Source organism: Tamandua tetradactyla, chromosome 4, assembly GCF_023851605.1.
Source record: "Tamandua tetradactyla isolate mTamTet1 chromosome 4, mTamTet1.pri, whole genome shotgun sequence".
Taxonomy (NCBI): Eukaryota; Metazoa; Chordata; class Mammalia; order Pilosa; family Myrmecophagidae; genus Tamandua; species Tamandua tetradactyla.
Window position 1 is genome coordinate 61029363 of NC_135330.1, and position 25528 is coordinate 61054890.

General features: G+C 42.3%; 1 protein-coding gene across 9 annotated transcripts in view; it reads left to right on the forward strand.

Annotated features, from left to right (window-relative positions):
* The window catches only part of ATP2B4 (ATPase plasma membrane Ca2+ transporting 4), a 115694-nt gene that overhangs the window by 45791 nt on the left and 44375 nt on the right, over positions 1-25528 (forward strand). For 7 of the 9 annotated variants that reach the window (XM_077157465.1, XM_077157471.1, XM_077157463.1 and 4 more), the window contains 6 exons: positions 11532-11729; positions 12348-12602; positions 13238-13363; positions 14208-14330; positions 15493-15528; positions 17123-17284. In XM_077157465.1, the coding sequence (XP_077013580.1) occupies positions 11532-11729; positions 12348-12602; positions 13238-13363; positions 14208-14330; positions 15493-15528; positions 17123-17284 (900 nt within the window). The remainder of the gene's footprint in view (positions 1-11531; positions 11730-12347; positions 12603-13237; positions 13364-14207; positions 14331-15492; positions 15529-17122; positions 17285-25528) is intronic. The other 2 variants (XM_077157468.1, XM_077157470.1) reach the window with 1 other exon arrangement.

A 25528-nucleotide genomic window follows, 5' to 3' on the forward strand; every position in this document is an offset into this window, starting at 1 on the left:
GGCATCTGAAGCATTAATAGGAGGTGAGGCCATCGAGAGCCATTTCTTTCCCAGAGATGATGTTTAGGGACTCTGGTATTCTCTGAAGATCAGAGAAGATCATTGTTGCCTCCTTTTTCCATACCAATATACAGAAAGGAGCATGTTTATCTCTGTTTTGTACATGTTTATGGTAGAGGTGCTTTTATATTAAACAATCAAGTCCTTTATTCTGTATCGTTAATTATAAAAGAATATGATATAATTCTTCCCCGCAATAATCTTACATTGTAATGGGAGAGGGGGGAAAGGAGGCGTAAAAACTGTGACTAAGTCTATCAAACCAATTTAGCACTCCACTACTGAATACAATTAAAAATAGAATGGTAAATCATATGGTATATAACTGTACCTACCATAACTTTGAATCACTCATTCTGTTCTGTAACAGAATTATTGATGACCTTTTACCCCTGCCTGGGGTAGTTTTAATATAGTTCTTCTTAATCTGTTCATAAAAGAGAAAGAAAATTCCAGCTTCATGCTTACCTGGCTTAGCCCAGTTGCCCAGTGAGCCATGGTAATATGAAATTTTGCCTTTCCAAAATGGGGACAGGACAGAAAAAACCTTGCTTTCTCACTCCATGTGGTTTCAGCATCTCTGTTACAGATTCTCACTTGGCCCTACACATCAGGCAGTCCAGGACTGAGTAGCAAAGATCCTATCCTTTAGAGGCCTTTAGCCTCTGGAGATGTCCTTTTCCTGAATCGTCATCAGAGAAATCACATCACATTTCTTGCCAATTCTAAGAAGAGGTTGATCCCTTGTCCTTTATCAGATATTAGTAAATTGGAGTCCAGACTCCTCAGGATAAAAGAGAGTGGTTTTGACATAGGTATTTGTATACTGTCCATATCTTGTTTTCTCTGCAGCCTAAGGGAGCTGTCCTACATGTTCTCTTTTACTTCCAGAGTCCAGTTTCCTATCTCATAGGTATTGATTTCAAATACTGGCTCTATGACTTACTGTCTGAAAAACATTGAACAGTTTTCTCAACCCCCCTGAGCCTGTTTCTTCTTGGAAAGTGGGCCTGATAATACCTAGTCCACAGGGTTATGAGGATTAAATAATATATGTATAGTGCCCAAACTTATACTAGGTGTTCAATAAGTTTTGTCTGATTAAAACGGAACCCATGTGTCTGAAGATGTTTGCCAGAATATGAGTGCCTATGGGCTATGATGTATTATTATATCGGGAGGGTTACTGTATATGTAACTGCAACCACTGTCCATTTCCCCCACTCATCTCTTGAACTCAAAAAATTAAGATAAGGCTTAGTTACTTTCATTTATATTACAGGTGGCTCAGTCTCTGCCTTCTGACTCAGATCTAATGGCTGCTCTTTGGGCACTGTTTACCTTGCACCAGCTCGGTTTCTGTGTTCTGTCAGTTTTATTGCAGTATTGACCTTAAAGAGAGATTATTTTTATTGTGTTTTCAGTAAGATAATACAGTACTTTAGAAACACCCACCAGAATTTAAGCAGGATCTTTCTTTTTTCCCTTCCTATGCCATTCTTGATCTCTTTGGTCAATTGTTTATCTCACAAAGTAAAACCTGGGAGTCCAAATAAGCTGGAATCTTGAGAGCACCTAATAGAGATCCAGATTCCCCCCTCCCCCAATTTTCTACATCCTTTCCCATAACTGCTACTGTTTGCTTTATGATTCCCAGAGAGCTTCCATCCGCAGAGGTCAATGTATAGTCTACTTTTCCCTCAACATCAGATAGCAAATGTTCAGAAACTTAGATTCTTTCCCAGTTCTGTTTTCAGACTTTCACCTAAAATCCACGCCTCCCAGTGACAGGTGCCTCTATTGCTCCAGGCCTTAGCCATTTCTATGTACCACCAACACAGTGTCTACTGTCATTCTCCTACCTCCTTAGATCATAAATATATATCTCGGTTTGTTATAAGGTAAGGCTACAGGATGGGTCCTGGAGCTGGGGAGGCTAGGTGTTAAAAAGCAACTTTTGCATCAGTAATTTTTAGTCACCGATGCCCACAATAACCTCTTTGTGTATGCGGGGAATAAAGGAATAGGAAAAGGACACTTAAAACAGCTAATGCAGGAGTCTCTATCCAGACAAGGGTGATGCTGAGCTGTTTAGTTTGACAGTCAGAGAAAAGAGCATCTATATCCAGGTGCTCTGATGAGCTGATGTTATAAAAGCCCATCTGTTCACAGAAGACCACACTGAGATACGTGGCAGCCAGCAAGGGTTTATCAGCTGGGGTAGGTCCTTGCAGACTACTAAAAAGAATAAAGGAATTTACCCAGTGCTTGAATTCTGCTGGTTGGAAGTAACATTGGAGAGATTGGGTCCTAGAGTATATATATATCTACTTTTTTCTCTTTCAGATTGAATCCCCAAAGTAGAATCCCTCCCCTTTATTTTCTGTGGATTTCTTTGATATAGAGCGACAGAATTTTTTTTTTTTTTTTTTTGAATAATAGCTACCTAAGGGGCCTTATGGAATTAGGGGCTTATAACATTTATGGCAGTAATATTGTTTTATTATCCTCGATTTGCACAATTCTAAAGGCAGGCAAGACTTAATTTTAATATAATCTATCAGAAACAAGTCTCAGTGTAAGCAAAAAAGTGAGAAGGAAATGTAGGAAAGTGAGAAGAAAGCAGGGCAGGGGACTTGAAAGAGAACACATGCTTAAATCTAAGTGAGTAAAGATTTTAACCCTTGTGGTTGCATGTAAACAAAAACAAAAAAGCAGGGGTACGGATTTAGCTCCTGAGTGAGCTGTGTTGCTTTGAATTTATAAGTACAGAAGATCTGAGCATTTTGAACCCACAGAACCCATTTAGTTTGTTTGCCTCTCTCGCTCTTCCGTGTTCTTCACCACCCTCCTGTAGTCGCTCTTTCCCCGTCCCACCCCCAACCTCACCAATTTATCCATCCCCGACAAGCAGAGCAGTTTGGATGACACAGACTAGAGGACTGGGCCTGAGTCTTCCGAGAGGTTTTCCATTGTATCACGTGGCCTCAGTGAGTAGGGAAGAACCTCTGGGGAATGTGGAACAAGGATTTTCTGTGGCTTAGAGGAAGAAGGGAGAGAGGTACTTTCCTTAGTGTCAGGTGTGCGTGGGAAGAAGGATGACCCTAGATCAGAGATTCTTTGGTCTGGAGAAAAGGCTAGTCTGTCCTTTCTTCCCCACCCAACTTTTCCACCTTGATTCTCGGCTATTTCCATACTCCCTTTTTCAGGAGGGTGTCTTCTGAAGAGTAGTTAAGCCAGCGATTGAGGAAAAGGTGTGAAAGGGCAGAGAAGGGGAGCCTTAATAAATAGTAAATCACTAACTGTGGGGATTCCTTCAGAGGGCTGAAGACTGTTTCTATTGAATTTGGATCTGGAAGCACATTGGTGGGATTTTTATTTCCTCTTCTCTCTATACACTTCTACTTATTTTCTCATCTGCAGAATTGAGGGTGTGACAGTGGGATACAGATGGCCTCCAATTTTTCTTCAACAATATTCAACAATAATGAATGCCTACAAGGTGCTCGGGACACAGTGTGACAACCGGCACAGACCTGCCTTCCACAGAGTTTCCGGGCTAACAGGATGCATGCAAATTAGGGCAACTTCAACAGTTTTGCTTTAGAGCTATAATGGAGAAGAACAGAGAATTATGGAATAACAGAACTGGGACTTAAATTAAAGGGATTGCAGGGGAGGGGAAGAGCTTATAAATTGGAGCTAGGACTCCTGTATCATCTGATTACCTAGGGAAGCCCTGTCATGGTGTGCTCTGTGGTAATTGCTATCATTTACTGAATGTTCCTGGCATAAGGCCAAGTTTCTTTGCCTTCCATAATTACAGAGTAACGATGTTTAGGGAGCTTGGATTCTTTGGGGAGTAAGTGGTGGAAGGGTAAAGAATCTGTTTTAAGACTGGCAATAACCCAAATTATGATTTTGGTTGATTAATTTCAGGATTTAGGGTAGCATCTCCTGTCACCTTAAGACCTCTGGGGTTTATGATTTTGGTTCATTAACTTCAGGATTTAGGCTAGCATCTCCTGTCACCTTAAAGCCTATGAGGTTTAGCTGCGTTCCATTTTGCTCCAAGTTGGGAAATCCTGGGATTATGTTCTTCCTCAGTGTGATAGATAGATTGAAATTTCTGTCTACTGTTGTCTACCTGGAAAAAAAAAATGAGTGCCTAGCCCCAGTAAATGTTTACCTACAACACTACTGTGCTATTAATACTTCTAACACTACTATTAGTTACATAAGAAGACATGCAGGCATAGAAATGGCTGAGATGATATAAGGCTGTAATATTCTCCCCCACACTCCAACAGATGATGCTTGTCTCCCACTCAGAGACCCCTGCTCTAGAGAGTGTTAGTGTTGGGAACGGGCAGAGGACTAGGTGAGCGAACCCGGGATGGAATAGGCGGAGGAGAAGATGAGTAACTGACTTCTGGGAACTTTTCTCCCTTTCTTTAGAGTTTATACCTGTTTAGGAATGTTAGTTTTTTGTTTGTTTGTCTTTTTTTTAATAGACCTTACTTTTTAGAGCAGTTTTAGGTTACAGGAAAAATTGAGCAGAAAATATAGAGTTCACATATGCTCTTCTCCCCACCCCATTTTTCCAATTATTAACATCTTACATTAGTTGCATTACATCATTTTACATTACAATTGATTAACTATTATTGGTACGTCATGATGACTAAAGTCCATAGTTGACACGAATGTTCAGTTTTTGTTGTTTTTTTATATGAGTTTTGACAAATATATGTCACATATTTGCCATTACAGTGTCAGACAGAATAGTTTCACTGCCCTAAAAATCCCCTGTGCTCCACTTATGTTTCTTTCCTTCTCTTCATCCAAATTTTAGGCAACGATGATTTTTGTAATTGTCTCTGTAGCTTTGTCTTTTCAGAATGTCATCATATGGGAATCATACAGTATGTAACCTTTTCAGTTAAGGTCCCCCATGTCTTTTGGTCACTTAATAGCTCATTTCTTCTAATCACTGAATAATATTCCATTGAGTGGATTTATCATAGTTTATCTATTTACTTACTGAAGAGTATCTTGACTGCTTCCAATTTTTGGCAATTATGAATATAAGCTGCTTATATTGCGATTTTAAGTTTAGCTTTTACTGTGTTCCTCAGAGAGTATGCTTTCTAAGTTTCTGTTACATGAACCAGTTTTAAAAACTACTTTATCTACAGAACTTGGTATATTGAACTAAACTTTGGTTGGAGGGAGGAATAGAGAATATTAAGAGGGAAGGAAGTAGGAAGATTTGAAAAGAAAATCAAAGATAGGTTAAGTGTGTATGTTCAAAAGAGTTCTAATACCACTACCAGAATTAAGGAGGTTACGTTTGCGATGGATTACATTTGAAATGCAGAGAGGTCATAGGACTCTGATGAATAGGAATATTAGTTTTTAAGTGCTTATCAATTTAAGGACAGAAGCATAGCCCAGCTACCCCTCTGTCCTCATGCCCTCTGTCCTGTAGCCATCGCCTTGATCTCTTGCCCCAACTCCACCAAGGATTACTAATGAGTGATCCTAAGACTACTTAGAAGAATTTTTCTCTCACCTGTGTCCTCCATTGCCTACAATAGAGGAGGAGTGGATAGAGCTGGCATGGCTGCAGAAATTAGCAGATTGTGGGTAACTCTGTCCATTTTACTTTGATTAGATGTGTTAGCACTGATGGAAGGAAGACTCAATATCTTGGAGGGAGGGGAGGGGTGGAGATGGACAGCCCAGCTCAAAGAGAGCTAGCAAGGTGCTATACTGTGATATAGGTGGGTGTTCAAGTTCAGTAGGCCTGCAGCTTCATTAGAGAAATGCTAGTACCTGATAGAGGGGTGGGAAAGGTTTTCATAAAACTTGGGGGAAGCAGCATCAGCAGCTGGATGGTAGATGATTGGGAAAGATGGATGAGTGAAAGTGGCCTCCCTCCGGCCCTCCTCCCTCTGGAGGGAATTCCACATTGCATCCTGGGAGTTCCCTGTCTGGTTGAATTACGTGCCTAGGGCTGAATTAGGCTGACAGCAGCACGTGACAGCTGTAGGCCTTCTCTTCCCAGCCAAACTTCACTGCGAATTTCTCTCTGTCTGTGACAAGATGCTGCCCGGGGCAGGCAGAGAGATCTTGATGGGAGAGCTGTGATTAAGTCTTCCTGAACCTGTGAACCCTCCCTGCCGTCTCCCCTTCCACCAGGCCTGGAACCCTTTTTGCTGCATTCCTTTGGCAGCTCAGCAGACACCCTTACAAGTTTTTTTATGTTTTTCTTTTTTAACCTTGTTGTTGCCTTGCATTTAACCGTCAGCTGGGGGTGGGTGGGAAGAAAGATGGCATTCCCTCCTTGGCTGAGGCAGGTATTGCGTCTCCCCTTGGAAATGGGGCTTTCACTCTTTTTATTTAGCTCCGAGGTGTGAGTGCTGGGGCATGTGACACTGGAGAAAGAATATGCAGGCAGTATTCAGGCAGGTGGCTGAGCAGAGGGCTGAGGAAGGCGCTCTGGGGAGCTCACTTTTCCCTGTTTGGGAGTCTGGAACGTTCCAAACAGGCCAGAGAAAGGGAAATATGCCCTCTGGAAGCGGCCCACCTTGGGCAGGGACTTTTTGTGCCGAGCTGGGGGAAAGGACATTCTTCTTTAAGTACGTCATTCTGTGGCTGCGACCTTGAGTCGATTGCTTTATCTCCAGGGGCTGGAAGTCTAGCACATCTCCAAGCCGTGGGTGTTCTCAACTGGAGATGCTGAAGTAGAGAAATTGCTTTACGCTCCTTAGAGAAGTAGCAGCTGGTTGACAGCAGGAGCTGGCTAAATCCTGTCAGTCCCGGGATTGATTTTAAGCAATTCCTTTTCCCTCAGCCCCATCATCCAGGTTTTTTAAGGTAGCCTTGAAAGTTAGTCTGATATCCATATTTCTCATGTACCGAAAGATTACCTTCAAATCAACCCAAGGGAATTTCTCCCTTGTACCGTCTCTGTGAGAAACGATTCTGCTGCCTTCTTTGGCAAAGTATCATAACTCAGACAGCTGGAAAGTCCCTCCTAATGTCTAACCTCACCCCACCCTTTCTAGGGCTGAGCTGGTTCTGATAAGTCTGCTGACTGTCCTGAACCTCTGAGGGAAGCTGGCGCTGGCCTTCCTTGCTGAGGCCTGAGCTCCTACTTCTCCCAGTCCCCAGGTCCTGCACGTACGCCTCACAGCAGGCATAGATTTTCCACTGCTGCTCACTCCACCCAACCTGGGCAGGGGCCCTGCACCTCCCCGCCATTGGGTAGGGGTGATGACTTCACAGCCTAACATTCTTTTTGTCTCTCCCAGCTCATGTGTTCAGTCCACTTCTCAGAACCAGAAGTACTCTTGTTTTTGGTGAGAGCTATAGGGCTCTCTCTCCCAGGTTCTTAGGGACAAGGTTTCCTCTCATTTTCCTCCTGAACTTCCCAGGGAAACTGATTTCTGGTATTTTTCAGTATTCCTTCCCTGCCAGTTCTTTTCTCCCCTCCAGGAGGCTGTGTATATTTGTGCTGTAACTGCAGAGATCAGGGACTAAAGTCTTTTCCTGGGCTGGACAAGTATTTGTGTGAAATTACAGCTGCTGAGATCAGGGCCTGACAGCCTCTCTGGGGCAGGAAAAATTGGAATGGAAAGCCCCAAATTGGGGATTGGCAGGGCTCCCAGTCCCACATGGCTTTCCCCGCCACTCCACGTGTCAGAGAAAGGATTCCCAAGATGACTGTAGCTAACAGCCCCAACCTCACCCTCTCTGCTGCGGGGCATGTTGGGAGCTGGGATGGCCACTTGACTTCATAAGGCAGCTATTGTCTGAGCTTAGGGCAGCTTAAAGTGGGGCAGATAGATGAGTTGAAAAATGGCAAAAAAAGAAGCAGGTATGTGACTTAGGGGGCATCTAGGCAAAAATAAGACCTGACCTTTTTTGTTTTCCGCGGTGTGTCTTGCTTTGTTTGCTTGGGCCTGAAAAAGGCTATAACAAAGATTTTATTGAGTTGAACTGTGACACACCTGATATCACCACCTCTTTCCACCTAGGGAAAGACAGGACTAAGTCACCCTAATTGTAAGCTGCAAGAAAGGTGCTGATTTGTTTAGAGGTATAGAGTAAGGCAGTGTGGGTTCTGGGCTGTGACAAATTAAGTAGGGTGAGGACCGTCCCGGTTAAGCCAGGACTGGGGGACTTCTGGGAGGTGGAAATTTCAGTGTGAAGCCAGGGGAGTCCCAGGCCAACCAGGACAAGTCGGTCACCCTAGAATAAAGTCTCCACTGAGCACAGCCGCCTCCACATCCCAGCCAGGAAGGCTGGCATGGCTGGATCTCAGTGAACAAGAGAAGTGATACAGACTCTGCCACTCACTAGTTTGAATAAGTTAAATAACCTCTGTAGGCCTCAGTTTGCCTACAGGTAAAATGGGGACAATAGTGGCTACCGCATGGAGGTTTTTGTGATTTTGAAAATTCGTTTTGCCTAGTGAAGCATCTGGCATCTAGCAGTCACTTTGTTAGCAATCATATCTGTTTGTTCAATTCATTCAATAACTTTGTATGTGTGCTATGTGTCAGGCACTATTACAGGCCTGAAGAACAAAATCCCTGTCCTTGTGGCAGGAGATAGACAAGCATAATAGGTGAGAAAACCTATGGAAGGAAACAAGTGAAGAAGGTGGGGGAAGGCACCTTCTCTAGTGAAGAGGAGTCTGGGCAGAGGGCACGACCTGTGCAGATGCCCTGAGGCAGACATGCGTTCAAAGCCTATAGCTGCACTGCTGGGTCTCAGTGAACAAGGGAAGAAATCCTACGAGAGAAAGTCAGGGATGCACATCCTCTCTGGGATGCAACGGGGAGGGAAAGGGGCTGCTACAGAAGTCCCTATGCCATCATAAAATCTTTGGTGTCCAATTCTGCTCCAAGTAAAAGCCACTAGAGTTCTGAGCAGATGAGGTATATGTGTTGCCCAAAGTTTTAAAAAGATCATTCTGGCAGCTATGTTGATCACAGATTCTAGGAGAGCAAAGGTAGAATCAGGGAGACCAGTTAGGAGACTGTTGCAATAATCCAGGTGACTGGTGAGGATGAGACTGTTGCAATAATCCAGGTGAGTGGTGAGGATGGCTTAAACTAGGATGAGGGCAGTGGAAAGTGAGCAGTAACTGGATTCTATTTTGAAGGTAGAGCTGACAGGATTTCCTAACTAAATGGATGTAAGGAATGGGAAAGAGACGAATCAAAGAGCAGAGAGGACTGGTGGCTCTACTTCCTGCATCCTCAGGCGGGGTGCAAAACCAGACTCATTTTTGGGGGGGTGGATGCGTATACCTTCATTAGACTATTGGGATATCCCTTATGATGGTGTTTAATGTCTGATGTCCTGGTTTGTCATCTACCAACCCTTGTGAAGGGGGAGGGGCATCTCCTCCCTTTGCCTTTGGAATCCTGCTTCCCTGAGGACCATCCCAGCTTGATCAGCAAATTATTAGATCTCCTTTTCTCCTCCAGCACCGCAGTCCCATGTTGGCACAGCCTTGCCATCATGGGTCCCTGGGGAAAGACAATCAGCAAGGCCCTGCTCCCTGGCAAGTTTGCCTCTGCCTGCCTGGGGATCAAGCTGCCCTGTCCCAGGAACACTCCTTTCCCAGGCCCCTGCTTTCCTTTCTTACTGGGACTTCTCATAGCCTCTGGGAAGCAACCCAACTTGCTTTTAGTGCCTTGGCCAAACCCTGCTTGCCTTTGTAGCTTGGCTGTGCCACATGGTGGGAGGCCAGGGTGGGCCTTGGGAAGCAGGAGGCTCTGGTAAGAGTATCAAGCGCCACTTTCCCAGTCAGCTTGCTGTTTCATTCTGCTAAGCCCTAGCAAGTGAAAGTGGCCACAGATAAGGGCCCTCGATCCCCAATTCCTCACAAATGCATCAGTTCATCCACTCCCTTTAGCTCTAGGTAGGGTCCTGCATCTACCTTCCCAGCCAGACTAGTAACTCCAGCACCTCTCCTGATGGCTTTTATTTTTAGGGTGGAGAAATAGAGATCGATTAAGCCACTCCAAACAACACTCCCCATGGCACTTTTTTTCCCATTCTCAAAATCATTTTCTATCCAAAATGCCCCTTTCAGGTATAACCCAGATCTCTCCTCTTGCCATTTAGGATAACAATTCTTAGATTTTATTCAGTAGAGATGAAAAGCAAGTGTTTACCCTCGCACCATGCCCGCATTCTCCCCAGTGGAATAGCCCTTCAGATTGACAAGTGTGAAGTCCTTTGGCATCAGTCCCTCTTTTCCTGAAGCTTCCGGTTATCTGCTTTTCCTTGACTGCTGTGTGAAGCTCATGAAGGGCCCCTTCCTAGTTCCTGACCCTCCTCAGCTGCTGACCTTTTTTAAGGACGGAGTGGCTCCACCCGCCCGTGGGGAACCCGTCACACAGTGCAGCCAAGAGCTTCAAGTGCCAAAATAGGGGTTAATTTGCTGCAGTTTGTAAACAACTTGATGAATATCAACTGGCATTAATTGCCATGTTAGGATGTTCCCCCTTCCCTTAAAGTGAAACTTCCGTGGGGCCCAGCCGAGAGGCCTAAATGTAAGGAAGCCACTGGAAATCATTCTGCCTGTCTTCCCTCTGGAACTGGGAACATTCCATGCGTGTGTGTGTGTGTGTGTGTGTGTGTACGCGCGCACTAATGTACATGCATACATGTGTGTTAGCAGGGAGGATCAAGGATGGTGTACTATCTGAAGACTCTGTGGCCTCAACATCTTTGTTCTCTTTTTTTTCAGCCTAAATAGTCATACTTCTTGACTTTCCTAATGTTTTGCTTATCTGTGTGTGTGTGTGTGTGTGTGTATGTGTGTGTATGTAACAGAAAAGTCGGGTCATGTGTGCTTAAAGGGGATGTCCAAAAGTCATAATCTTAAAGCCTCTGCTCTGATGATCTCCTAGAGCTACTGGAACTTGGAATCAGGACACCTGGGTGGGCTCTGACTAGCCTAGCGTGACCTTGGAAAGGTAACTTATTCTTTTGGCCTTTGTGTGTGAGCTGATGGATGGTAGTGAACCCTATGTTTAACTCATCACCAACATTCATATATTAACATGAGAGAGGAGTTCTGTGTGCATCCCCAAAACACATTTTAATATGTATTTTAGAGCTGGAGCCTTGAACATACCCATTACAGAGTAGATGAAATTTTTAGATCTGAGCTAGTTTACCTGGTTACTGAGAATAATGAATGGCCCCCAATACTAACTCATCCCAGTTTGCCCATTTTAGCACTCAAAGTCCTGCACTCCCTCAGTGCCAGGCAAATTAGGTTGGTTGGTCACCATAACTGCATCTCATACTTGGGCAGATCAGGAGAGAGAAACCTGCACAAGAGCTTTTTTTTAAGGGTCTTTTAATTGCCCTCACTTATCATTCATCTCTTCCCCTTGTTTTCTCAATCATTCATCTTACTCTTATTGTCTTTTCAGGTCTGTCTGGGAACCCTGCAGATCTGGAGAAACGCAGGCGAGTGTTTGGGCAGAACGTGATCCCCCCAAAAAGGTCGAAGACCTTCTTAGAATTAGTATGGGAAGCTCTTCAAGATGTCACACTCATCATTTTGGAGATTGCAGCCATCATCTCCCTGGTCCTGTCCTTCTATCGCCCTCCAGGTGGAGATCATGAACGTGAGTATCTTGGACAGCTCAGCATTGCTCTGATTGGGTTCTTTCCACCACCACCAAGAAGCACTTAGTACTGGTGGCTGATGACTTATAGCTTAAAACTTTTCCTCCATTATCCAGGGTGGGTTCTTCAAAGGAAATCAACTAATAACTGGTAAGCTCTTCTTCCAGTCCATCCTTTTCTCCCCTTTTCTCATCAAATCCTTGTTCAGAATGTCACAAATCCTCCATCCTCAACCCACCAGCAATGCCCTGCTTGTCATAGCACCCCCCACCAGTTCTGTGGCATTGTGGGAAATAGCAGTTAGAGCCTGACCATGTTGAGAATCATAAGTTCTTTTCATGTGACTTGCCTAGAATTTGCTTTGACATACTGTGTGCTATTCAGTCATTTCTCTACTTTTGGATTAGCATGAATAGTTATACTGGAGATAAGAAGATGCCTCAGCCCTCTGGACTCTGATGTCCTCAAAGGATAGCTCTTTTACCCAAGCATTTTATTTTCTACTGTTCTCTTTTCCTGACTTCCCATTCTCAGAGGATGATAGAAGCACTTTCCTCATTTCTCGATGTCAGCAAAAGTCCCGAGGTAACTTTATTTCTCTCCCTTCTCTGGGATAGAGTGTGGTCAAGTAGCAAGCTCAGAAGATGAAGAGGAAGCCGAAACCGGCTGGATTGAGGGGGCAGCTATCCTTTTCTCAGTGATCATCGTGGTGCTAGTGACTGCCTTCAATGACTGGAGCAAAGAGAAGCAATTCCGTGGGCTGCAGAGCCGCATTGAACAGGAACAGAAATTCTCTGTTATCCGAAATGGCCAGATTATCCAGCTCCCTGTGGCAGAGATTGTGGTGGGTGACATTGCCCAAATCAAATATGGTGAGAGTTCCATGTTTCTTCCGCCTCTGCCACCCTCCGTGTGTGTGGGGGGGGGGGGGGGGGGGGGGGGGGAGCTGGTCTTCTGGCATGAGGGGTCTGAGAACTGCTGAGAATCCTCCCCCCTCCCCCCAAAATGACCCTTGTTGTGTTAGCTTCTATGTTAGACTTTAAGGGAGTTTGGGAGAGGGCTTTCTAAGAAAGAAGTAGCCAAAATTCCCCCAGAAGATTGCCCAGACTTGGGCCCTATGTCAAAGGGTGAAAAGTATATAATATTTAGGGTGGTGCAGTGGTGGCTCAGTGGTAGAATTGTCACCTGCCATGCCAGAGACCTGGGTTTGATTCCCAGTGCCTGCCGATGAAAAAAAAAAAAAAAAAAGAGTACACAAAATTTAGGCCACAGGAAGGTAGGCCTTGGGGATCAATAATAGCTTGAATTATAATACCTAGTAAGGAGTCTTGTCCTAAACTGTACAGAGCTGCAGTTGTCCTGTAAAGGGCTTTTCAGCTACTCCCTGAGCCAATGGTGCTTTAAGTAGGACCACAGAGAGCATCCCCGAGATGGCATTGGAGGGGTCAGCTGGCTCTTACCAGCTCTTACCCTCCTTCTCTGTTCCCCATTCCCTTTTGCACACTAGGTGACCTGATGCCTGCAGATGGGATCCTGATCCAGGGGAATGACCTGAAAATTGATGAGAGCTCTCTGACTGGGGAGTCGGACCACGTCAAGAAGTCATTGGACAAAGATCCCATGCTGCTATCAGGTAGAGCTTCTGGCTCCCCAAGTTCCCATCCTGGCTCTCCAGACAGCCAGGCCCCAAAGACCTGATCCAAACCCTGTCCTCCCTTCTGGCCCCATCCTATTTCCTTCCCCTGAGTTCAGCTGGGACAAAACATATTGTGGATTTGAATACAAATACATCAGGCAACCTAAAAGAGGCTTTCTATGAAGCAGGGCCATGGAGGACATGGGGGGGCTTTGGATGGAGGGAGGGTCCTAACCTTCAGTTTGCTTGGTCTATTGTAAATGGGCCCAGCTCTTGATCTCTTCCGACCATCTGCCAAGTAAATCATTATCCACAGGGAAGGAGGGAAGACTTCTTTTTTTTCTTTTAATTTTGTGTTTCATTCCAAGTCATGGCTAGGTATAAAAAACAAAGCCCCTTGCCGAGTTTCTGTTTGAGGTGATAAGGTGAGAATCCTCCCCCCTCCCCCCAAAATGACCCTTGTTGTGTTAGCTTCTATGTTAGACTTTAAGGGAGTTTGGGAGAGGGCTTTCTAAGAAAGAAGTAGCCAAAATTCCCCCAGAAGATTGCCCAGACTTGGGCCCTATGTCAAAGGGTGAAAAGTATATAATATTTAGGGTGGTGCGGTGGTGGCTTAGTGGTAGGACCACTGAGGGAAGGGAGGACAGGGTTTGGATCAGAGGTGATAAGATCTGGGTAATGTCGGTGATGGTAGCACAATAATGTGACTGTAGTGAACACCACTGAATTGTACACCTGAGCGTGGTTAAAATGGGACGTTTTGAGTTACGACATGTTACTACAGTAAACACTTTAGGAAACAACATCAATGCTCCTTCCCATCTTTTCCCTTCCCATACAGGGACCCATGTCATGGAAGGCTCGGGCCGGATGGTAGTGACTGCTGTGGGTGTCAACTCCCAGACCGGAATCATCTTTACCCTCTTGGGGGCCAGTGAGGGAGATGAGGAGAAGAAGAAGAAAGGTAGGGGCACTTGGAATGAAATTCACTTCCCTCTCATCCATATAAAGAAATGAGGAAACCAGGAAGCAGATCTGGACCAAGTATCCAGCTGGAAGAATCGGCTAGAAGGAAGAAAACACGTATCCAAACCCCTTGCCGAGACAAACATCTGAACCCTGGATCCCAGGGTTCTCTGATGAAAACCAGATCCTTGGTCTAAGCTGGTAAATGAGGCTGCATTTGAGCCTTAATTCCTGTGTCTATGCTGGGCTGAATGGGAATGAATTATAAGGCCTGCTCAAAATGAGCTGGCTGGGTGCTCTGGCCCCAAATGCCCCTCTGTGTAATCCTCCCCCTGCCACTTTCTACTTCAAACCTGAGTGATTAAATGAACCATCCAGGCCAAAACAAAGCTGGCCAGGAGAAGAAACTGGTTCCCTGCTGAAACCATGAGCTGTCAGTAGAAGAGAGATCAGACTACCCTGATATTAGTCCTGATTTTACCCTTCACTTGTTCCTGAAGGAAGGAAAAAACAGAGGGTGAAAGAGAAAAAGATGTTAAAACCAATTGCACCCCTTTCCCTGAGCTGTCCTTCTCCCTTTGGGGGAGAGAAAGATTTCCACCACTTGGCCAGAGGATCTTCTTGAGTTTTTATCGAGATTAGTGGAGGGCTGTTTATGAAAAGGACACAAAACACATGTTCTTGGGAACTAGACCATTTATTTCCATGGCTACCTGCAGATAAATTAGGAGAAAGCTAATGTATACCTGGTACTATTGAATCAGCACAGAGGCACCTTTCAGTGCCTTTCTCATCAGGCAGAAGCAGTTCAGACCTCTTCTCCCTACTCCCCATCCCACTGTCCCGAGCAATGTGCCTCAGGTCAGGAGCCCTTCATCAGTAGCTACCGTGCTCCAAGAGGAAGCAGCTCAGGTGTGACTGAGCCTACCTGTGCACTACCTGCATGTGCATTCTGGTTCATATCCCAAGGACTCCTGAGTGCCCCTAGTAAGAAAGGATGTAAGCATGAGATGCGCGCTTCCTCTACATTCCCTTCCCCTGCAGTAAAGTTCTTTGCTGTCGCCCTTTTGGGCTCTGAGCAGGACCAACAAATTGGATATCTGATCTCTTAGGAGTCACTTTGGGTCTCCACCCCATTTTTTTCTTTCTTGTTCAAACAGGTAAAAAACAAGGAGTCCCTGAAAATCGCAACAAAGGTAACCTCTCCACCCACTCCTTTGCCATCTCTACCTGCCTACCCTCAAGCCAGACCTTTCCAGGTCATCTGCCTTCTCCCCTTTCCTCTCCATAAATCTGTTATCTGCTGCTGTGGTCCAGACGCCTCATCCTGAGGAAGGTGCAGAGATTTGGGGGTGGGCTCAGGGTGCCAATCCCAATCTAAGATGGGACAACAACACCCTCTGCTGTTGGCTCCTGGAACCTGAAGTCAAGACTTCTCTTGGGGTGTGTATAGGATTTATCTGCTCTTCCCTGGGTGCTGAACTCTTTGCTTCATTGCCCTAGGCCGAATTTGAATGTCAGTGGCTCAGAACCTGACACCAACAGTTTCTGAGTTGGAAGATCTCAAGGTCATTATGATGTAGAGAGTTGGGTTGGGCCGTCCCTGCACCCTCCTCTTGCTAGCTTCCTCATCGGTGTCCTCTTCTAGTCTGGTTTCCTTCTCTGCCAATCTTCCCAGGGGTGCTTGGAGAGAGCCTTTCTCTGTACTTCTCTCCCCACCTCTTTCTTTGTTCTCTCCATACTCCTCCTGATCTGATTTGTGTTTCTTTTTTGGTGGCTGTGTTTACATCCTGTCTCTGTCTTGTTTGTGAGTCTGAGAGCAGAGACAGTATCTCTGGAAGGACATTCTAAGCAAAGGGCTGAGCTCTGCAGGAGTGATATTGGAGGGATGTAGGGACCAGCAAGAATTGCTCCCTTGAGAATGTTCCCAGAGAGTTTTTTTGGTTTTTTTTTTTCCTTTTTAACCCACATCCTAGTAGTCTTTAGAAATATAGTCGTTACATTGGAGAGCCAGGACTAATTAGAAACAATTTCTCAATTCTGGGTCTCTTTAACTCTTATTGCAAAAACAAAATGGATTTGAACGTCTGTCTTCATCCCTGCTTCCTCTTATTCCAGGGCACTCCTCACACTAGCTTCCCTCTCCCTCAAAAAGATTTAATCCCAGTTCCCACTCGGTTCTTTCCTACCTTCATCAGGCAGGGAGTAAGGGGATTTCCTTCCCCTGTTCCTCAGCTGATAAAAGAAGGAGCTGAAAAATACCCTGTATCCAAAGGTCTGTGTTACTCCCTGACAGTCTATAATATGGAGAAAGATGAATCTTTTAACAAAGCAGATGAATCTTTTGACGAAGCATAACGTCCTATATTCTTGTACCTTATACTATTGGAACATCTGCCAACCTTCCCTCTCAGCCCCTTTCTGTGGTAAAGTTCACTATTTTAAGCATGGATGGTTATTGATAATTTTGCTTAGTAACATGAATAATTCCCTGCCTGGAATAAACCTGGTTTGGGACTCTTAGGTTGTTGCCAGGAAGCTACCACTGAAGAAGAAACCAACACCCTAAAAGCAACCTGTTCCATCTCCAGTTGTTAGAACACCATTCCAGAGGTCTTAATAGAAATTGAAGGCAAGTTCCATGCCAAACATGGGGTGGTCAGTACTGATGCCAGGGGCCCAATGTGCGTTCCAGGAAGAAGACAGAAGTGTTTTTTGGTTTCCATCTGCCTGGCGCTCAGTGCTTCTACCCTACCTGCTCACCTGTTCTTATTTGTGTGCATACCCTAGCAAAGACCCAGGATGGAGTGGCCCTGGAGATTCAACCACTCAATAGCCAGGAGGGGCTTGAAGGTGAGGAAAAGGAAAAGAAGGCTCCCAAGCTACCTAAGAAGGAGAAGTCGGTGCTGCAGGGCAAGCTGACACGCTTGGCTGTCCAGATTGGGAAAGCTGGTGAGTAGGGCAGAGCCCCCTTGTTGTTGTTGAGTCCTCAAGGACATTCTGGCTCTTCACCACCTTGATTCCCTTCTTTCTACACCACCCAGGACTGGCAGGGCAAAGAAGCCAAAGCTTCTGAGTGGCTGGTGGGGCCTAGGTAGCTGTGTCCTTATCTGTGTGATATTGTCCATTCCATAGGCTTTTCATCTGCTCCCCTTTGAGGTGACAGTCATTTTAAAAGAGAAGTGTTTTCTAAATCTTCTGCTGCAAAATTCTACCTGTATATATAAGGGTTGAAAGCTCTGAGATCTCTTTCATCCAAACAAAGGAAAACGAAAGAGCCTATATCACAACAGGGGTGATTTACATTCGCAAGAAGGAAGACTTGAGTGTAACTCCTTATACCTATCTCTCTGGGCTTGTAAATTCCTAGAGGATAGAAAAGTTTGTAGTTTTCTGGAGGTAGTTTCCTATAGCACAATAGTAGCATCTGGCCACTCACAAAGCAATAAATTCAAAGCAAAGACTGGAGGGAATAAGGAAGACAGTGGTCAGAGACGCTCTTTCCAGAGGAGTGGTCGCTAAATGCACTCTTGAGCGTAGTGCTAAGAAATGGCTTCTTTAATACTGATCTCTATATTTTCCTCTCCCACCACCCTCTTCCAATGAGGAGGCAGGTAACAAAAAGAAGATTGCTCCTTCAGTGGAGTGATCCCTAAATATACAGTCTGTTTCCTACAATCATAGCCTAGCCTTGTGTGTACAGATCACCAGGGGATCTTGTAAAAGTGCAGATTCAGATTCAGGAGGTCTGGGGTGGGGCCTGAGAGTGTGCATTTCTTACAAGCTCTAGGTGATGCCATTGTTGCATTGCATAGCAAGGGTCTGTGCTGTCCACAACTGTAGCCGCTAGCCACGTGTGGCTGTTTACTTTTAAATAAATATAATTTAATTTAAAATTCATTTCCTCAATCACACATGAGCCACATTTCAATTGTTTTTCCAAAGCCACATGTGGCTAGTGGCTACCATTGGAGAACATTTCCAGCCTCATAGAAATTTATATTGGCCGGCATTTGTTTGTCCTACTCATTCAGTTCTAGCACCCAGCTAATTTTGACTACAGTATAATCACCTGCATATAAACAATACATGGGTGAAATGAATTGCAAGTGCAAAATCAAGGTATTAAGCCTGGCACACAGGTTTGAAAGCTTAGATAGACACCACCTAGCCTGCTCATTGTTCTCCTAATCCCTGCTTTGTTCTCCTTTCAGCCTTTCTGAAGGTTGGCCACTAGTCTCCTTTGTTTTTCATTTTACATATCAAGCTAGGCCAGGACCAGGATGAGACAAGCGAGGCATCTTGCACAACCCTGAGAGTGAATGCATCCTTCAGCTTTGCACCCTAGGCACCCTGCTTGCCTCACCTTCGCCTCGATCAAACAGAGTACAAAAGAACCTGCTTTCCTTGGTATAGTCCCCCTCTAGCCTTGCACTGATCCCCTTAATCATCTGGGCCTCAGTGATAACAAAGACCAAGAGCAGACTATGATTTAGAGCAGAGTACTTCCCAAATATTTTGCCACAGATAGGTTACAGGTGTTTCCAGATACTGATCCCTTCAGCCCCCAAAGTGGCCAGGTAGCACCTAGAGCCCCAAGACCAGGTGATTTTTTTACTTTGGGCAGATTCTTCAATTTACCTCAGTCTGTAAAGTAACTAACAGTCACAGTTTGCCTGGAACTTTTCTTGGTTTCTCACCCCAGAAAACCTCTCAATTCCAGGCAAACCATGACAATTGGCCACCCTACCCATGTGCCATTCCATAGACCTGTCTGTGGAGAAAGAGGCAGAAGGAATAGTCAAAGAAATAATGACAGAGACCTTCCCTAACTTAGCAAAGATGTGAATATGCACATCCAGTAAGCCCAGAGAACACCAAACAGGGTAAACATGAAGAAAAACATACTCCATCCCTTATCAACCACACTATCGAATACAAAGGACAAGGAGCATTCTGAAACCTGCAATACAAAAGCAACATGTTACATACAGAAGAGTCCCAACTAGATTGAGTGCCAATTTCTCATCAAAAACCAGAGAGGAAAAAAAAAAATCATAACAGGCTGAAATCCTTTAAGTGCTGAAGGAAAACAACTGTTAGCCAAGAATTTTATATCCAGCAAGACTTTCTTTCAAAAATGAAGGAATAAACTTGGAATATGTCATTGGTAACAGAGTCCAGCAGGAGTTAGAAACAGGGTAAGATAATGGTAATTGGAGCTGAAGGGATACAGACTGTGAAACAGGACTAGATACAAAAACTCAAAAATGGACAGCACAATAATGCCTAATTGTAAAGTAATCATGTTAAAACACTGAATGAAGCTGCAAAAAAAAAAAATGAAGGAGAGATTAAGACATTTCTAGATAAACAAAAGACGAGGAAGTTCGTCACCACTAGATATGCCTTGCAAGTAATGCTAAAGGGATTTCCTCAGACTGAAAGGAAAGAATACTACACAGTGGTTCAAAGCAACATAGAAAAAATAAAGACCTGAAGTAAAGGAAACCATTTGGATAATTATAAATGCCAGTATTATTACAATGTATTGTTTGGTTTGTAACTCTTACTTTCTAAAGCTGCTAAAATGCAAATACATAAAAGGCAATGATAAATTTATGGTTTGGGCCATATAATGTACAAAGACATAAATCTTTTTTTGTAACAAGTACAAAAGTGCAAAATTTATTATTTTTTGTAACAAATACAAAAAAAGAAAGGTGAGGTGACAGAAGGTATAGGAAACTTATGGGTAAGCCATTGAAGTTAAGTTGATACCAAACCAAATTTGATTGTTATATATTTAGGATACTAAATTTTAACCCTATGGTAACCCCTGGGAAAATAAATGAAAAATCTATCCAGATGGAAATGAGAAGGTACTCAATATGGTACAACACAGAAATCGAATAAAAAGTAAGCATTAACAGAAGTGATGGACAAAAATGGTTTAAGACTTAAAAAGGCTAAATAGCAAAATGGCAGAAAAAGGTCCTGTATTATCACTGGTGACTTTAAATGTAAAGAGATTAAACTCTCCAGTCAAAAAGTAGAGATTGGCAGAATGGATTAAAAAAACATAACCCTACTATATGTTGTCTGCAAGAGACTCACCTTAAATTCAAAGATACAAGTAGATTAAGGGTAAAAGGGTGGAAAAAATTTTACAAGGCAAGTAGTAACCAAAATAGAGCTGGGGTGGCTATACTAATAGCAGATAAAGTAGACTTTAAGTCAAAAACAGTTACGAGCAACAAAGATAGTCATTATGTATTGATAAAGGGGACAATTCAATAGGAAAATGTAACAATTGTAAATATATATGTGTCTAAGAGCAGAGCCCCCAAAATATATGAAGCAAATACTGGCAGATTTGAAAGGAGAAATTGATGGTGCTACATTGACAGTAGGAGACTTTTAATACACCATTCTCAAAAATGGATAGAGCATCTAGTCAGATGATCAGTAAGAAAGTATAAGACTTGAATACTCTAAACCAACTAGACCCAGCAGACAAATAGATCACTGCACCCAACAAAAACAGAATACACATTCTTCCCAAGTGCACATGGATCATTCTCCAGAACAGACTAAATGTTGGGTCACAAAATAAGTCTCAATAAATTTAAAAATATTGAAATTATACAATGTATATTCCCCAAGCACAATGGGATGATGCTAGAAATCATTCATAGAGGGAGAAATGGAAATTTCACAAGTATGTGGAAATTAAACAAGGCACAAAGAGGAAATCAGAAGCGAAATTAGAAAATATCTTGAGGTAAATGAAAATACAACATGCCAAACTTATGGGATGCAGCAAAGTCATTGCTGAGAGGGAAATTTATAGCTCCAAATGCTTGCATTAAAAAAGAAGAAAGACTTCAAATCAGAGACCTAACCTCAAAACTGGAAGAACTAGAAAAAGAAGAGCAAACTTAACTCAAAGTGAGCAAAGGAAGGACATAACAAAGATTAGAGCAGAGGCAGGTGAAATAAAAAACAGTAGAAAAGAATCAACAAAGAACCAAAAGTTTGCTCTTTGAAAAGAGCTATACAACTGAGAAAACTTTAGTTAGACTGACAAATTTAAAAAGAGAGGATACAAAATCAGAAAGAAAATGGGGACATTACTACTGATTCCGCTGAAATAATCAATAACCTAGATGAAATGGGCAAATTCTTAGAAACACAAAATACCTACATTGACATAAGAAGAAATAGAAGATCTCAACAAACCGATTACTAGTAAAGACTGTGAATCAGTCAATCAAAAACTTCCCTTCACAAGAGAATTCTACCAAACATTCCAAGAAGACTTAACTCCAATTTTGCTCAAAATCCTCCATAAAACTAAAGAGGAAGGAATGTTTGAACGTTCCCTAGCTCATTTTACAAGGCCAGCATCACCCTCATACCAAAGCCAGATACAGTTAACAAAAGGAAAAAACTACAGACCAATAGCTCTTCTGAATATAAATGGAAAAATCCTTAATAAAATACTAGCAAACTGAACCTAATAGTATATTTTTAAAAATTATGCACCATAATCAAGTGGGGTTTATCTCTGGTATGAAAGAGTGGTTCAACATAAGAAAATAAATTAATTGTAGTATATATATTAACAGAATGAAGGAAAAAAACTACATGATCATCTCAACTGATACAGAAAAGGCATTTGACAAAATCCAGCACCCTTTCTTGTTAAAAACACTTGGAAAACTAGGAATAGAAGGAAACTTTCTTAATATGATAAAAGGCATATATAAAAAGCTTAAAGCTAACATGCTACTTCATGGTGAAAGACTGAAAACTTTTCCTTTAAGACCAGGAACAAGAGAAATATGTCCACCATTACCACTGTTTTTTAACATTGTTCTGGAAGTTCTTTTCAGAGCAGTTAGGCAAGAAAGATAAATAAAAGACATCCAAATTGGAAAATAAGTATTAAAACTTTCCCTATTTGTATGTTATGATCCTATATACAGAAATTCCTGAAAAATCCACAACAAAGCTCCTAGAGCTAATAGATCCAGAGTGTCAGGGTAAAATACCAACACCCCCAAATTAGTAGTGTTTCTATACACAAGCAGTGAATGATCAGAAGAAGAAATCAAGAAAAAAATTCCATTCACCACAGCATCAAAAAGAATCAAACATGATGAATATGCAACTATGTGATAGAATTGTGAATTATTGATTATATATGTAGAATGGAATGATCATAAGTTAAGATGTCTGTGTTGCTATATATATATTTTTTAAAAATGAAAAATTTTTTAAAAATAAAATTTAAAAAAGAATGCAAAAAAAAAAGAGAATCAAACACTTAGGAATAAGTCTAACCACGGATGTAAAAGACTTGTACACAGAAAACTATGGAACGTTGCTAAAAGAAATCAAAGAAGACCCAAATAAATGGAAAGACATTCTGCATTCATGAATTGGAAGACTAAATATCATTAAGATGTCAATTCTATCCAAATAGCTAAAGCCATTTTGAAAAAGAAAATGAAGTTGGAGAACAAATACTTCTTGATCTTAAAACTTGTTACAAAACCCAGTAATCAAAACAGCATGGTACCGGCACAGGGACAGACGTATAGACCTATACGGAATGGAATTGAGAGTTCAGAAATCAACCCTCATATTTATGGCCAAATGATTTTTGACAAGGGGGTAAAGATCACTTAATTGGGAAAGAACAGTGTCTTCCACAGTTGCTGCTGGGAAAACTGGATCTCCATTTGCAAAAAACAAAAGAGGAGAAAGACACCTACCACACACCATATACAAAAATCAACTAAAAATTGAACAAAGACCTACATAAAAGAGCTAGAACTATCAAATTCCTGAAAGAAAACATGGGGGGAAGCATTTCTAGGACCTTGTGTTAGGCAATGGTTTCTCAGACTTTACACCCATAAGCAACAAAAGAAAAGATAGACAAATGGATCCTTACCAAAATTAAAAACTTTTTGCCTCAGAGGACTTTATCACAAAAGTAAAACAACAACCTACAGAATTGGAAAAAAATATTTGAAAACCACATAACTGATAAGAGTTTAATATCCAGATTATATAAAGAAATCCTTTAGTTTAAAGCAAAAAGACAAACAACCCAATTTAAAAATGGGCCAAAGACTTGATACACATCTCTCCAAAGATGGACAAATGACCAGAAAGCACATGAAAAGAGGCTCAACATTAGCCAGCAGGGAAATGCAAATTAAAACTGCAATGAGAGGTAAACTCACTGCCCCCCCCCCCCAATGTGTGACATGACTCCCAGGGGTGTTAATCTCCCTGGCAGCATGGGACAGGACTCCTGGGGATGAGCCAATATCATGCAATTGAAAAAGCCTTCTTGACCGTATACACAGATCAACTCAAAATGAATCAAAGACCTTAATATAAGAGCTAGAAGAAAACACAGAGAAGCATCTTCATGACCATGTTTAAGCAATAGTTTTTTACACTTTACATCCAAAGCACAAGCAACTAAAGAAAAAGATAGATGAATGGGGCCTCATCAAAATGAAAAACTTTTGTACCTCAAAGGACTTTATTATAAAAGTTAAACATCATCCTATAGAATGGGAGAAAATATTTGGAAACCACATATCCAATAAAGATTTTACTATCCAGAATATATAAATAAATCCTTCAACTTACAACAAAGACAAACAACCCAATTAAACAATGGGCCAAAGACTTGAATAGACAACTTTCCAAAAAAGGTATACAAATGGCCAGAAAGTACTTGAAAAGATGCTCAACATCATTAGCCAACAGGGAAATACAAATCAGACTACAATAAGATACCACTTCATATGCAATACTTTGGCTACTATTTAAAAAAAAAGAAAATAAGAAGTGTTGGAAGGACATGGAGAAGTAGGAACACCATTCATTGCAATTGACGATGTAAAATGGTGCAGACTCTGTGGAAGACAGTTTGGCAGTTTCTCAGAAACTAAGTATAGAACTACCATATGACCTAGCAATTCCACCACTAGGTATATACGCAAAATAATTGAAAGCAGGGTACTCAAACAGCTATGCATAGTGGTGTTATTCATAATTGACAAAGATGGAAGCAACTCAAGTGTCCATCAAGGGAAGAATGATTAAATAAAATGTGATATATACATACAATGGAATATTATTCATTCATAAAGGAATGAACTCCTGGTATGTACAACAGCATGGATGAACCTAGAAGATACCAAGTTGAGTAAAATAAGCCAGACACAAAAAAGCAAATATTGTATGGTCACACTGATCTGAAACAATTTGAATAAGCAAACTCATAGTCAAGAGTTAGGATATAGGTTGCCAAGAGACAGAGTGGGAGTAGGGAATCAGAAGTTAAAGCTTAAAATGTATACGGTTCCTATTTGAAATTATGGAAATGTTGCAGTAATGGATGGTGGTGATGATAGCACAACATTGTGAATTAACAGCACTGAAATATATATCTGAATTTGATTGAAATAGAAAATGTTGAATTGTTTATATGGTAACAGAATAAAAATTTCTTTTAACTCCATGGAACTACACTACACAAACAGGAAACCATAAGTTAAACCATGGACTTTAATTAATAGTACAATTATTTGCACTATTAATACAATACTGGTATCATCAATTGTAACAGGTGTTCCACACCAATGCAGGAAGTTGGTGGGGTGGTGTATGGGAATCCTATCCCCATAGGAATTTTGTGTATGTGTGTGCATTGGGATTGCAGAAATTGTGTATGATTTTTCTGTATATCCGCGACTTCTCTAACAAAGAAAAAAATATTTTTTAAAACCCACCTCTCTGTGCCTTAGTTTCCTCATCTTTCAAATGAAGATGATAATAGTATCCTATCTCAGGGTTGTTTGGACTAAATGAGTCACTGCATATGACGTGTTTGCTTGGCCCATGGTAAGCACTGTATAATGTTTGCCGTTATTGTCACTGTGCCGGTTTGAACTGTTTGTACCCCAGAAAAGCCAAGTTCTTAAATCCTCATTCAATATTGCTGAGTGGGATCTTTTTATTGTTTACATGGAAATGTGACCCACCCAATTGTGGGTGATTAGATGGTTTTAATGGAAATGTGTCTCCACCCATTCATGGTGGGGTTGCTTCCTGGGGCCCTTTAAGAGGGAACCACTTGGGAAAAAGCTTTAGAGCCAGGAG